The 15,760-nt window shown below is 35.8% G+C and overlaps 1 protein-coding gene across 1 annotated transcript in view; it reads right to left on the bottom strand.

Moving 5' to 3' along the window:
* TAF4B (TATA-box binding protein associated factor 4b) overlaps nt 1-15,760 on the bottom strand; it is a 125,570-nt gene that overhangs the window by 35,144 nt on the left and 74,666 nt on the right. The window contains exons 12-13 of the mRNA XM_072829100.1: nt 15,487-15,612; nt 8,927-8,983 (exon numbers count right to left, since the gene is read on the bottom strand). Of these exons, the coding sequence (XP_072685201.1) occupies nt 8,927-8,983; nt 15,487-15,612 (183 nt within the window). The remainder of the gene's footprint in view (nt 1-8,926; nt 8,984-15,486; nt 15,613-15,760) is intronic.

Genomic DNA, 15,760 nt, shown 5'->3' with positions numbered 1-15,760 from the left:
AATCTGTTGCCACTTTCTTTTTGGTCTCCATGGTTTCTGATAAGAAATCTACAATCATTTGAATTGCTGTTCCCTTATTGGAAAAGTATACATTTCTCTAGCTAGTTTCAGGAATTTTTTCTATGTTTTTAGTTTTCTAAGACTAGATGTGACTGGACCTTAGTTTCTCTCTGATTACCCTATTTGAGAGTTCACTGAGTTTCTAGGATCTTTAGGTTCCTGTCTTTTTCTAAATTTGGGGGTTTGTTAGCCATTTATTTTTTCAAACATATTTTTAGCATCTTACTCTTTCTGAGACTTCAACAACATTAATGACCTTTGGTTATTGTTCCACAGGTCTCTGAGGCTCTGTTTTTCTGCTTTTTGTTTTCGATCCATTTTCCCCTTTGTTGTTCAGATTAGATAAATTCTATTTGTCCATCTTCAAGTTCATTGACTCTTTCCTCTTTCATCTCTTTTCTGCTATCTAGCCGATCCAACTTGTGTTTTATTTCGATTACTATCATCTTCAGTTCTAAAATTTTCATTTTAGAACTTTATTCCTGGTTCTTCAAGCCAAGTAATTTTGAACAATACCTGAATATTTAAATATTATAAAGACTCTGGGTCTTCTTTAAATCCTTGAGAGTATGATATTTATTTCAGCATGTAAAATAGGCCAGTTAGATTTAGGCCACAAGTTGCAATATGTCTTCTGTGGGCTTAAGCTTCAACATCAGTTCAGTCTTCAAAGCCTTTGTTGTGCCCTTTGGATCTGTTCCAAATAGGTATCATTCAGTGAGTGTTCAGTCTGGGACCTCAGTATTCTGATAGTTCCATTCTTTTCTTTTTTTTTTTTTTTTTAATAAAGATTTCATTTATTTGAGAAAGAGGAAGAGAGAGAGAGAGAGAGCATGAGCAGGAGGAAGGGCAGAGAGAAGCAGACTCTCTGCTGAGCAGGGAAGCCCAGTGTGGGGCTTGATTCTAGGACCCTAGGATCATGACCTGAGCCAGTGGCAGTCGCTTAACCAACTAGGCCACCCAGGGGCCTCTGTTAGTTCCATTCTTAAAGTTTTTATGTATATTGATTAGAATCAGATTCACATATGACAAATGTGTAGCTAAAGAGTAGGCCTAGAAATTTAAATAATAATATAGGGTTCCTATCCTGAGCTCTTCTTATTCCACAATATTCCCTGTAATTTCTGATTCCCTAGGCTCCTGTTTTTGTTCATGGACCAAAAAGCTGGGGCTTTAGTTACTCTGCTTTGCCATCCATTTCTGTGACTGTATGTCACAGACTGTATGTCTGTGATAGTAAGCAGCAAGAAGAATAGGGGTGGGGAGGTGAAAGAGGGATGCAACCACACTGCTGATTTAGTGATATTTTGAATTCTCATCTTCCCCAATTTGTCTACCATTTACTTTTTCAAAGCCTTCAAATAGCTTTTCTGTGCATTCTGTTTAGATTTTATATCTGTATTCAGTGGCAGACAGTGTGGAGTGTTTTTACTCCGTTAACCTTTAAAAAGCTGGTTTAATCAGAATTCTGACAACAGGTTTCTATTAAGTTATGTTCCTACTAGGCCTTGTTCCATAAAACTTATGCCTGCTTGCTCACTTACACTAGCAATACATACTTTGGTCCACACAGGCTTAGCAGGTTCTCTTTTAAGAGTACCCCCACTCCTTCCTTATGGCTAATGAAAAAGGTGGAAGCCTTCATTTCCCTTATCACACAGTCTTTCTGATATCAAGCAGAGGTCCCCTAAAATTCAAGTCAGTGCCCTAAAGAGCAACAGAGCAATGGCAGTTGAAGATTATTTTATTTCTGATGTTTACTACATGTCTCTGTTCATTTTTAAGTATAACCATGGCAATATTCACTTTAATCAAGTCCAACACATGTCAATAAGTTTCCTTAAAGATCACATAAGCTCTAAGAGGTAAAGTTTAATAGAAGTACCTCTCTTGATGCTAAGTACATAATTTTGAAGGACAAAAACCAAGGATAAATAAAAATTAATAAAAACATGGCAATATTCACTTTAATCAAGTCTAACACATGTTAATAAGTTTCCTTAAAGATCACATAAGCTCTAAGAGGTAAAGTTTAATAGAAGTACTTCTTGATGCTAAGGACATAATTTTGAAGGACAAAAACCAAGGATAAATAAAAATTAATAAAACCAGAATCTAAAACCTTAGGCAGAATTAGAGGAGTAGAATGAAAAATGAATAAATCAAGAATTACATAGTCCCTCCTCAAATATAGGGACACATTAACAGGAAGGACTAAATTATTTAGATAATTGTGAGACTGACACCATGGGAAATCCAAAAATGTGTTTCTTTTTTGTGCTTAAGGAAGGCAAGGCATAAAAAATAAAATGCAAGTGCTGAAAGTACAAAATGCAACAGCAGAGTTGTCCTTTGTAACAAATGATCCAAAAACACAAAGCACTGTCATCTTCAGTCTGATTTTGCTACAAACTTTTGGAAAGTGATAATAAGGCAGAAAGCAAAGGAAGGAGTTGAGAGGTAAGTTAATGTCTCCCTCAAAGCTTATGTGTGCTGTCCAACAACACATACATTAGTAGCGATGAAAGTAGCTAATGCCACCAAATGGGAATATTTGAAAGAATCTAAAAAACAAGAGAAATAAAGTACACTACTGATTCTGAGTTTAGCAAAGAATTAAGAATAGTGTCTTGTTTAGATTTCATAATTAAGTGTACACCGAAATAACAATAAAACCCTACCATCAAATAACAGATTTTTTTTAATAGTAAAAATTTAAATAGAATTTTAGATATGCTTTGTAAAGATTGACCAAACTAAAATTCTCAGTAATGCTTATAATCACTTCTAATTTACTGCAAACTACTGGGAAAAACAAGTTTAAATCCTAAATTATACTACAAAAGAAGCAAATAGTACCATATTAAACACTATTAACAGTGAACCCTAACCCAAAGGAACCAACAAAACAAGTTACAAAAAATTACCCTTACCTCACCTAAAATTCAGGAATACCACAATAGAAACACAGGATCCCTTTCAACCCCTCAAAGAAAATTATTAGTCAGGCATTTCACCAAGCTCAACAACACATGGTCTGAGTATTTTTTTCTCCTAACCACTAACACTAGTTCTTATGATGTCAAAGACACTGTCCAGAACACCTGAGATACTTGGAATCTGGAATGTAGAGTCCAAGGCCTTGCTAGTCAACCCTTCTAATTCATCCCTACCTTTCAGGAAAATAGCACATTCCACATAATCTCAATTAGACTTTCTTCCTTAAACATAATAATTTATGTATTGTTTAATACAAATATAATTTGCATTAGATTATAGAACTTCCCTCCCCTTATGTCTTCCCTTTACATTTTTTTTTTTCTTTTCAATCTTCTTTCTGGTCTTCTTGAAAGAAAACACACACATAAAAAAACTAACATATCCATGGGTCAATCCCAAGTTTACTTATTTAAGAGCTTGATGGCTTCTATCTTAACTGTTTCTATAGCTAATGTTCTTAAACTTCTATTTTTTCCTTTTATAAAACCTGACCTTTTCCTAAATTATGACAGCTATGTAATGTAAGCAGAGCATGTACTATTACATTAATCTAAAATACAGTTGACTCTTGAACAACATGGGTTTGAACTGCATGGGTCTACTTATATGTGATTTTTTCCCATACAGTGTAGTGTAGTACTGGAAATGTATTTTTTCTTCCTTATGATTTTCTTAATAACATTTTCTTTTCTCTAGCTTACTTTAGTGTAAAAATATAGTATATAACATACAGAATATATAACTATATTTTAATCAACCAGTAAGGCTTCTCATCAACAGAGGATTATTAGTAAATACATTTGAGGAGAGTCAAAAGTTATAAATGGGGGGGCACCTGGGTAGCTCAGTCAGTTAAGTGTCTGACTTTGGCTCAGGTCATGATCTCCGGGTCCTGGGATTGAGTCCCATGTTGGGCCTCTGCTCAGTGTGGACTCTGCTTGTCCTTCTCCCCCTCCCCCTGCTCATGTGCTCTCTCTCTCTCAAATAAATTCTTTAAAAAATGTTGTATGTGGATTACCGATTGCATAGGAGGATCATGCATTGTTCAAGGATCGACTGTAGAAGGAAATGGGAGTAAGTTCAAAGAAGTAAATTAACTTCTCCAAAGTGAGATGCAGACAAAGGCTAGTTGAATCTAGAATTAAAGACTTCTGACTTGTTGTTCAATTTCATTTATAATACATACTTCTACCAAAAGGTAGAATGTCTCTCAAGCCATACAAATCCTATACTTCAAAATTAATGCATGCAATCTTCTGATGATGCTCTAAACAAAATATTACCTTTCCTATGTAAGGTATACCAATTAAGAGATACAACCAATGAATGTCTCTTGTAAAAATACCCACTAAGAAAATGAGTATACCTTTCCTGACTCCGAGAGAACTCATTGAATGGTAATTAGACTATGCCAGCTCAAGATGCCAACTCTTAGATTCTCAAACCACAGTATTTTGTTTGACTTTCTATGACCATTTAGTCAAGGGGAAAATAACAGTGATGGATTTTCCTTCCCCTCCTAGACCAATGGTTCTAAGTATGATCTCCAGAGCAACAGCAGCAATAGCAAATCACCTGGAAATCTATTAGAAATGCAAATTCTCAGGCCTAACCCAGACCTATTGTATCATAAACTTGGGATGGGGCCCAGCAAACTGTGTTTTAACATATTTTCCAGATAATTCTCACATACACCAAAGTTTGAGAACCACTGTCCTGGACTATCAGTGTTTTGAAATATTTGCACCTTTTTCTCTATGTACATAAGCTTTTCACAACTTGTCATTTTAAGAATGCCTTCTCCACACTAAATTAATTGGACTGATAGAATATATTTTTAATGACAAGTTTCACTTTATCCTGTCCAGTGTTTCTTGAGTTTTGGCTCACGCAGAATAAGCATAAAACTTTAAATAGAAATTGTGATGATTTAATAATTAGCCTTAAGTATCACATTTCACTGACTCCATATCTGTAAAAATTTCATTTAAAAAATATCTTTTGTCTTTCTCATACTGAAATAACATTTTCTAATCAGTAACAAGTCTTGTGATTCACTATTTTATTTCTTGTACAATAATACCTTATGGAGAATTGCACTACTTGTAGTATTTATGTTCTATGTTTTCTATAAACAAAAATCCTAAGTACTTCAGGGTTCAAATTTTCTAATCTGCCACACAATTTAATCATTTAATACTTTTGCCCAGTTTCTACAGGTTGCAGTGGGAAGCTAATGTACTAGCAGGTACACGTCTTGCATTCCTTTTTCTTTCTCCTATTGTCTGATAACATATGTAAGTGGGAATGCTAGGAATTGTTAAAAGGAAGTAAATGAATTCTTTGTCTTACTCTGCACAGATGTGCTGAGTTCACATTTCCCAAAGGAGAAAGAAGATACTCAAAAGGAAATAAGGGTCACATTATATATAACAAATGTTTTAAGGAATCAGGATATATGAACTACAAGGTCAGTGGCTTGCCCCTCAGAATTCTGGATGATGTGGTAAGAAAAGAAAACGTCGAAGGCTAGATGGTAATCTAGGACAAGCGGTACATATTTCGACAAGTCTACAGCTGCGTTAAGCAAAGATGTACCTACTTGTTTGAAGTTAGAATTTGGCAATTAGTAATCTATTTTAAACCTTTCATAAATGGTAAAAATGGAGGAACATCAGTACTTTCATTTTGGAAAAGTAGGAAAATTTTTAAAAATCAGAATTTAAAAGTATCAATATTTAAAATATAAAGTTAACAATAGAATGCTTATAATATTATTGTTTTTATTTTTTTTCAGGCAAAAACAGAAAAAAAAGGGGGGGGGGAACTGCCCCAAAGTTGAAACTAAAATGTCTGAATTACAGAGATACCCAAAGACACTTTAGCCAGACAACAAGAAGGTTTTCAAATAGACAGATAACCTGTCAGGTCAATAAGAACAGTATGTAGCCGGAGCTATTTCAATGGACTGAGACTAGACTGGAGGCAAATCCCACAGGCAGCCTATTTTTTTAAGTGCCATAAAGAATGACAAAATCGCAAGAAGCCTACAGGAAGGATGAAAAGAAATTATTAACCACCTTTATAAACACCTGCCTAATTAAACACAGTTTGTCGTTATACCCAGAATGCAAAGAAGAAATGAATAGACACTAAAATGGTATTAGAAGAAAACGCACAAGAGAAATGATCAAGATTGAAACTCTTAATCCTTAAGAGTTGAAACCACCATGAATTATAAAAGTGTATATGATGGGGACTCAAGTTCAGATTTAATATTTATATGACAAACATCACTGCTAAAACATTTCCCAGGATCAATAAAGCCTACAACTTCTCTAAAGATTTCCTTGGAGTTCTGCACTCATAAAGTGCTGTTCTTTAATCTATTTCCTATGACCAGTTCAGGTAGGTAGTTACCTGGGAAAGGAAAGTAAACCAATTTCAAATAGAGCAACTGAAAGAAATCCATGCTAATTTTCACAATTGAACAAAGAAAACTGCCCAGAGAGCCAAATATCAAATAACAATAGAAACAAAAGCTTTACAGTTTATACCAGTGTGATAACAATTGGCATATCCCAAATGATAACCTTACAACTTACCATACAAGAGAACACTTCAACTCTATCAACTCTATATGAAGATAAGGTCAATGATTTTTGCAACCAAAATATGGTATCCCTGTGTGTTTGATTCTAAATTAGAGACCCTTGGAATATTAAAGTTATTAAAAGCTCTAGGGGACAGAGGAATGACAAAAATGACAATATTGTAGTTTCCTCAAACATTTGCAACTAAAAGAGTGTCTCTGTTCTTGGAATGAAGCCAGTGTATTTGATTTTTTTTTTTTAAACAAAGATTTAGGATAGTAAGCAAGTAGAAAACTTTCAAAATATATATATATATATATTTTTTTTTTTTTTGAGAGAAATACAGTCCTTTAAATCTTGCTAGGAAAAAGAAATAATGGAGGTGCAAAAAGGGTAAAAAACAAGTTTGCTACCACCGGCTCTCATTGAGAGGTCCTTTTTTTTTTTTTTTTTTTTTTTTACACATTTACACAAAAAATAAAAATAAATATAAAAAATAAAAATACTGTCCACCTATTCATTCCTCAGGAAATAATTAAGTACATTAAATGAAAAACCAACCAAATAAAATCATTCTATACAAACCTGAAGGAAAAATTAATCAATCCAGATGTTTATGAAAGAGGAATAGACAGGAAAATTTTTTTAAAGATAAAAGGGCAAGCTTTCTGATATATATTTTCCCAAAAGTAGGTAGAATTGGAAGAAAGTATGATAAGCATCTAATCAGTCCTTAATTTAAAAAAGGGGAATGCCTGTGCTTCAGAGCAACAATAGGTTGCCCATTCCCAAATAACCTATGAAGCCAGGCTTTCTTAAAGAGAGTAATTGGTAAGGTTCTCATACTAATTTTTTAGATAATATCTTTAGATAAATTTTCCACTGAAAAAGAAATGAGTATGAGAAGTGTTCTGTTGTTGAAATGAAATGTTTCTGGCTTCAATCCTTTCTAATGTTCTTCCTTTCCAGTTCTCCTGATCTCAATCCAGAAACCTCTGCATCCAGAGTTCATGCATTTTCCTTCTCTATTTTAGTGAAAACACACCACATCGATTGGAAGAATCTTACTAGATTTCCATTTGTTTTGCCTCAGCTCCTACATTAATCCAAACAATAAGGGCCTTTAAAACATTCATAAATAACCTGCTGCTGCTGGCACCTAGGAGCCGAGTGCTGCAATGTTAAGCAACAACAAATTTCATAGTTCAAGAGGCACAGTTAAGGAAAAAGGTTGCTCAGGAAATCACTCTTATTTAGCACAAAGATCCTTAAAAATTGCATGAAATCAGTCAAGTAACTATAGAAACCAATTTCTTCAGCTCCATATCACACGTCTCACACCTCAATTGTCTTTATTATCGTCTGCTGTCAGATCCTTAATCAGAAATGTGAACAGGCTTGATGATTTATTCAGCAGGGAAAAGAATCTGTAGGTCAAGTGAAAAATTTCACACACACACCCAAACACACACCACATCTTCAACCTTAGGTACTTTCATTTCCTTCTGTTCTCAGCAGCTCTGGGGGCAACTCCAGTGAGATCCAATATTAAGGCTCAATTAAAATAAGCTCCAATTAGTGGAGCTTTTTTCTCTGGGGCTAGAAAAGTCAGGAAATGGATATTGGGAAATGTAAAAAGTCAGCTACTGAGAGGAGGCTGCAGACATAAATGAACTTATTTGTTGATTTCTACAGTTGCTATGCAGAGGCCTCTGGGAGTAAAAGCTTAACCAGTCTAAGCTATAAACTAAAACCCCTGCAGCTAAACATGAACTGTGTGAAACAAGGGCTCCATTCCAGAACAGAAAACTGCTGGGCCCAGAAAATTAAAAGCCAGAGGCGTTTTCCATTTAAAACTAAATCCCAGTACCACCTCCCAGCCAAAGAATTATAAGCAGTATCAGATTTACAAAACGAACAATTACCCTGGAAAAATGTAGCCTATTGTACAGTCCCAGATGCTAAATCTCAGAAGTTTCTTTCTTTCTTTTTTTTTTTTAATCCCACATTATATTCCTCCAAGTACACTGCTGTAGTTTTACAAAGAGCCATTTCTAGACAGGCCTAAGCCTTGAAAATAAATTTTAAAAAGAGAGCACATAACTCATTGACCTCATTTGAAGGACTGCCCTTGCCTTCAGCAGTTCCTGTCTTTCCCCAAGGCTTCTGCAAATGGTATGCAACAGCAAAATAAACCCTGACCTAATTGCCAGGAGAGAGCTGCCAACCTTCCCTCCAACACAAAGACAAGCATGGTAACTTGAAAGTCCTACCTCTTTGGCTTTCTGCTTTAATCTCAGCTGTTCTGGATCTTCTTTATTGGAACGACTCTATCAAAGGAAAAGAAAATTTTAATAGAAATTACTAGCATCTAAACACCATAGTTGCCGTTAAATATTTAATAAATGACAATTTTCTCTTGTGATTGAAAACCTTAGCTCCGGGGGAAAATGCCTCAACCCAGTCTGGTGCACTCCCTCCTTTACGCCCCCTCCCTCTCATCATCTGGGCCGGCTGCTGCAGTTCTAGCCCCGAGGAAGCTTATACTGAAAATGATGCTAACAATGTCAGTCAGGTCCAGTTGAGGCATGACGTTGTTCTTGTTAGAACACTAAAAACTAAAAAATGGATGGTACAGATGAAGGGAAAGAAAAGAAGGATAATTGCTGGCTCAAATGAAGGAAAGCAATCAACACTGGCTCATCTTCAGGTGAAGCCATTTTGGAAAAACATGGCATTTCAAGGACTATTAAAATCAAGGATCTCACTGGGTGATGTATGAAATTGTTGAATCACTATATTGTATACTTGATATAACACTGTATGTTAACTGGAATTAAAATAAAAACAAAAATAGATAATATAATACCAGGAACCTGACTTTGAACCAAATCAATCTCCTTCAAAGTATGATTTTTTAAAAACTATATAGAAAATACTTCCCAACGTTTTCATTAGACTATCTTGTCATCTTTGGGTCCTCCATAGCACTCAATTGAATACTATGCACAAGTAAATGCCTAATAAATTTTTATTGAATATTGCTTTCCATATTGATTCAATTCAACATTCAAAAATAAATAATCTTACAGGACTGCTAGAAGGAGAGAGCTACCTTCTATATGCAATGCTATGATGAAGCAAAAGGTAAGGGACTTCATTTCTGAGACTATGAACTTCTGTCCACTGAGAAATATGCTCAGAAGTATTCTTTTTTCTCATTCTGTTTTCTAACTCCTTATAAAGCTGAATATTTGTTCTATGAAATGCAACATCAGCTAACTAAATATAGCTAGCAAAATAAAAGCTAAAATATTTTCTTATTTACTAAGTTATGTGATATGTTTTACTGATGTATCAGTACTTTTGTTAAAGGGAAGTACAAGAAAGAAGCCATTTAGATTTAAAAGTGCCTTGTAATTTTAAAAAAAGATTTTATTTATTTATTTGAGAGAGAGAATGAGCACAAGCCAGAAGGGGAGGGGCAGCAGGAGAGGGAGAAGCAGACTCCCTGCTCAATGAGGCTTGATTCCAGGACCCCAGGATCATGACCTGAGCCAAAGGCAGCCGCCTAATGGACTTGAGCCACCCACACACCCCAAGAATGCCTTGTAATTTTAAACATATTAAGTGTTTACCTATATAAGGCTACCAAAAGCCAGTAACTTTTTTCTTCATTTTGTCTCCTATCTACTAAAACAACTTAACTTTAGCCCGAACTACAATAAACTCCTTTATTATTCTACTTATAATAATAGGACAATAGGGGTCACCCAGTCTGGGTGGCTTGGCGGTTGAGTGTCTGCCTTTGGCTCGGAGTGTGGTCCTGGAGTCCCAGGATCGAGTCCTGCATTGGGTTTTCTGCTTGGAGCCTACTTCTTCCTCTGCCTGTGTCTCCACCTCTGATTCTCTGTGTCTCTCATGAATAAATAAAATCTTAAAAAAAAAAAAAAAAAAGGATAATAAGTGTGTACATATGTATTTATTTAAAAATGTGTATGTATGTTATATATTTGTAAGTGTATGATTTTTGCCTAGTATGAAATGGGCACATTTGAGTATCAAGTTTTTATCAGTCAACCAATATTTTATTAATTATTCATAAATAAATTCTACTCTGTGTGACTCTATTCTGAGCCTGGAAATATAGAAATGAAATAACAAGACAAAGCCTCTGCTTTTGAGTGACTTATATTTTAAGAAGAGAAAAAAATAAAACAAAAAATTTTATAAAAATGAAACACAGTTGTGATATGTAACACATTTATGATGGGGAAAAATAAATACAATTGCTCATAATGATAAGCACTATTAAGAAAATTGGATAATGTGATAGAAAGGAATGTATGTGGGGTACTTCTTTGCTAGGACAGGAGAGAAGACATCTGAGAGAAGTGACATTTGAGTAGAGATCTGAATGACAAGGAGGCAGCCACGCAAAATTCTGGGGGAAAAATAAGCAAAAGGCACAGTTATTGCAAAAGCATTAAAATGGGAACAAGCCTGGGAAAGTTGAGGAAAAAAGGAAGGCCTAAGTGGCTGGGCCATAGAGAAAAGTTGAAAGAGATAACGTTGGAGACCATGTAGGCCAAGATATGGAGTTGGGGTTTAATTCTAGTTATAATTTTAAAAAGCCACTAAAAGGCTTGGAGCACAGGAGTGACATGCCACTGCTACCACACTTTAGAACCATCACTCTGGCTGCTATGCAGTGGATGCAGCACTGTAGAGATCTGAGATCAGAAGCACAGGCTTCCAGAACAACTTAGGAGACTGCTCTACAACAACTGTGGTTTTAGAAAAAGGTGAGGGAAACTTGAACTAATGTCATAGCAGAGGAGATTAGTTTGAAATATATTTTGGAGGCAGAGCCAACTAGATTTATGGATTGGATGTAGGGTGTGAAGTAAAGAGAATAGATGATTTCCTAGGATTCTGGCCTAAGCAATTAGAAAGATGAGAATGCCAACTTTCTAAGGCAGTAAAAGGCCAAAGTAGATGTAGGACATGGGAACTCAACTTTAAGGTTGAGATGCCTAATTAGCAGTCTACAATGCCCTCTTGGCACCCCCAAAGAAGGTCAGTGTGACTGGAGCAGAGCAAGTAAAGAAGGGAGGGATATGAGAGGTATCTTTTAAAATCTGGTAAGAAATTTGGATTTTATTTTAAGTGTAAGAGAAAGTCACTAAAGGCTTTCAAGTAACAGATACGCATGATTTGTTATGAAAACATTATTTTGACAACAGTATGAAAAATAGATTGTAGAAGGAAAAGATCAGTTAGGAGACATTTTATTAAAAGTCCACTGAAAGATGATTTAGACCAGAGTGGTGACAACGGTGATGAACAGAAGATGATTAATACACTTGGGAAACACAACAGGAAGTGAACTGCATGTAGGGAGAGGAGAGGACTCCTAGGATTTCCCGGCTTGAACATCTGGGCAAATAATAGTGTCACTTACTAAGTTAGGAAAACCTATTGAGAGTAAAAGGTATTATGGGGGGAGGAAAATCAGAAATTCTTTTGGACACATTATATTTGAGATGCCTATTGGCCAACCATATGGAGACTTAGTAGGCAGTTAGCTATATCAAGTCCAGAGTTCCACAAGGTAGACTGAGTTGGAAATATAAATTTAAGACAGAAGCAGAGAAGAAGCCCTAGGACTGGGCCTGGATACTCTAATATTTAGAAGTCTGGTAAAGAAAGAAAAACCAAGAGAGAGTGAGAGTATAAAATATTATATCCAATAATAAGTAAACAAGTATTTAATAATTTATGATCTTGTTTGCAGCATAGTAATTGGAAATAAAATACCAATAAACCACTTCATTACACTGGCTGTGTGCTTGTTTACAAAATACTTGACGGGTCAAGGAAGAGCATCTTCCTATCCCAGCTGTTCTTCCCAGTGCAAGAGGGGTGAGTGTGAGGACTGAGATTGTGGGCCATTGAGAAGCAGCAGAGTGATAAGGTTGTGGTGCACGACATCCTTGTGGGGGGTTGGAGCACATGAGGGTATAGATCAGTGGCCAAGAATGCCAGATGATGAAAGGCTAGAGAGACTGACCAAAGCATGGGCTGGTGGGCATTACTGCCAATTACCTGGGCATTGAAATGAGGGCAGGGGAAACAGTGGTAGCAAACAGAGGAGGCAGCCAGCATGGCTGTTTGGAGATTAGTTAGACTGAGCAAATAAGTAAATTGAAGACATAAGTAAATATATCAAGGATAATGAGAGTCAGGTTTCTGACTGTGGAAAAAGTATTTATAAACACAGAAAGATTTAGGCTAGACAAAGCCCTAAGATACTAGAGTCAGAGGTATCTATATAAACTTATGGTTTTAGAATATATACACTACATGTGTAATATACATACACCATAAATTTATCTCCCAGATCTGTCCACCATTTGAGAGGGTCTACATGTAGCAATGAGCACACTGTACATTCTATTCTTGGGTTTCCGGATAACATTCTCAACTAAAAAGATGCAGGATTCTTTGTAGAAATGGCTGATTCCAGGGCTGAGGAAAGACAAGCAAAAGCTGGGCCTGGAATAAATTGTGCCAAAAGTAAAAGTAAGTTCAGTGAATGATGGCAACATGAGTAATAGACAGATGTGCCAGCTGGAAGAGTCTCCCACTCAGGAGGAATTTGAGTATCAAAATAAATAATGATAGTAATGGATTATAATCTATTGAATCAAATAGAAATCCAAGGCCATTTTATTATGAATGAATAAAAGAGAAAGAAAAGCTCTTCCACATAGAATGCTAGTAAATCTAAAAGATGATGAAAATTAAAAAATCACCTTTTATATTTATAAGTAGTGCCCATCATAGAGGTAGCTGATTCAGGTAGATATCATCTATGGGCACTAAAGTTGATAGGTGCGGGTTTGGTGAGGAGGGAGATATTGGTATAATCTTGAAATACCTTCCTATGAAAAGCTGATTATAAAAGGGAAAATGGCAAATTTGAAATGGAGAGAATTGGCAGGCACCCACATGACTGGGTGATCAAGGTTGTCTTACAACAGGATTAGCTGAGAAGAATGTATCTATTCCTGCTAAGAATTCATAGCCTAAGTCATGAGGAACTATCAGATGAACCCAGGAATTATCAGTCACCCTACAGATGGTGAGGCCTGTACTCTTAAAATCTGTCAAAGACATCAAAGAGAAAGTCATAAAATCTGACTAAAGGAGCCTGAAGAGATGACAACTGAATGAAACACATATTGTTGAATGGGAAAATGGACCATGAAGGAAAAGGAGACTGGGAGGAGACAGTTGGTAAAATCTGAATGGGGTTTGTGGATTACATGGCAGTGTTATACTGGGTTATACAGCAGAATGTCCTATTTTCACAAATATATGCTAGAACGTTTAGAAGTTACGGACCTCAGGGCTGAAGCTTACTTTCAAAAGGTTCAGAGAAAGGCTAATTAGAGATGATAGTTGTACAACTTGTAAATATACAAAAAAAAACCTTGGAATAGAAAGAAAGGGGTAGCCCGGGTGGCTCAGTGGTTTAGCGCCACCTTCAGCCTGGGATTGAGTCCCACGTCGGGCTCCCTGCATGGAGCCTGCTTCTCCCTCTGCCTGTGTCTCTGCCTCTGTCTCTCTCTCTCTGTGTCTCTCATGAATAAATAAATTAAATCTGAAAGAAAGAAAGAAAGAAAGAAAGAAAGAAAGAAAGAAAGAAAGAAAGAAAGAAAGAAAGAAAGAAAGAAAGAAAGAAAGACACAGAGATGAAAGAGAATAATGATAAGGGGTGTGTGTGCATGTGTGTATAGAAAAGGTGGAGATGGAGAAAATGCAGTATGTGTTTAAAATGGGGGCATCTGAGAAAAGGAGATGAGGATCCTTCGTATAGTTCTGACAACTTTCCTGTAAGTATGAAGTACTTCAAATTAAATTAATTTTTAAAAAAGTGATTAGTATGTGAAATACTCTAAACGGGGAGGCTGCCAATAACACTACAAATTAAAAGTAAAGTGTTTAAAACAAAAAAAATCAGTCTAGTGCCCAACCTTTAGGACTATGCGTACAGAGAAATGTGAAGCAACAGGAGGCAAATCACTGTAAAACTAGTTTTCCTTTCATCTAGCACTAACAGTCCAGGAAAATGTTCCAATAAAGGAGAAAAAATAAAAATATTATATATATTTATAAGATAAATACCTTTTTTTTTTTTTACCTGTTCTTTTATTCTCTAACCCATTTCTGCCCATTCTGGGCAGATTTTTGTTCCATATAATCCTATTAATCCTAATTTTACCCATAAATTTCCAAACTTTCCTCTCTCCAATTCAACTTGGCACCTATGAAATTATATCCTTAAAAAGACCTTGAACATTTTAAAAAACATTCTTACTTGGGGGGTGCCTGGGTGGCTCAGTCAGTTAAGTGTCCAGACTCTTGATTTCAGCTCAGATTATGATCTCAGGGTCTCGAGATCAAGCCCTGCCTGGGGCTCCATGCTGGGCAGGGAGACTGCTTGAAATTCTCTCTCTCTCTCTTCCTCTGCCCACCCCCCCTCAAATAAATAAATCTTTAAACAAACAATTTTTAGTTGGGGGTAGTAAGTATGATCCTAGACACATAGGAACTGATAATGAGGAGACAAAAGATTATACCTCTTAAAATAATTACTGAAATTCACATCATTCTGGCTGTGAGAGATTTTATTAATAATTTCATTTAAAGAAGTCCTTCAGAGAAATCTAAAAGCCTAATAAAAACAGGACAGTTGGCCAATAATAAAGCCAATTCTAACCTCCTTGCCAGGTCATGGTCAATCATAAATCACATAGGCTCTTACCTTGGCTACCCTAAGTAACATTTCTCTTTCTTCTAAATCCTTTCTCTGTTTTTCCAATTGATCTAGCTTTTCGAGAAACTTGAGTTGTGATCTGGTATCACTAGACAGGATGTAATTTTCACTTGCCTGGAAAAAAAGAAAAAAAGAAAGTGTTACAATGATCCTAGGATTAAATACATTCTACATTAGGTATTATAAATCAGCTAACAACAATACCCATGTACATAGAGGGCTAAATTTTCAGAAGGTTATTGGTATTTCTGATGACACAAAC

This window comes from Canis lupus, chromosome 6 (assembly GCF_048164855.1).
Source record: "Canis lupus baileyi chromosome 6, mCanLup2.hap1, whole genome shotgun sequence".
Lineage (NCBI taxonomy): Eukaryota > Metazoa > Chordata > Mammalia > Carnivora > Canidae > Canis > Canis lupus.
The sequence above is the reverse complement of the archived record's forward strand: the minus strand, read 5'-3'. Positions and strand labels throughout refer to the sequence as shown.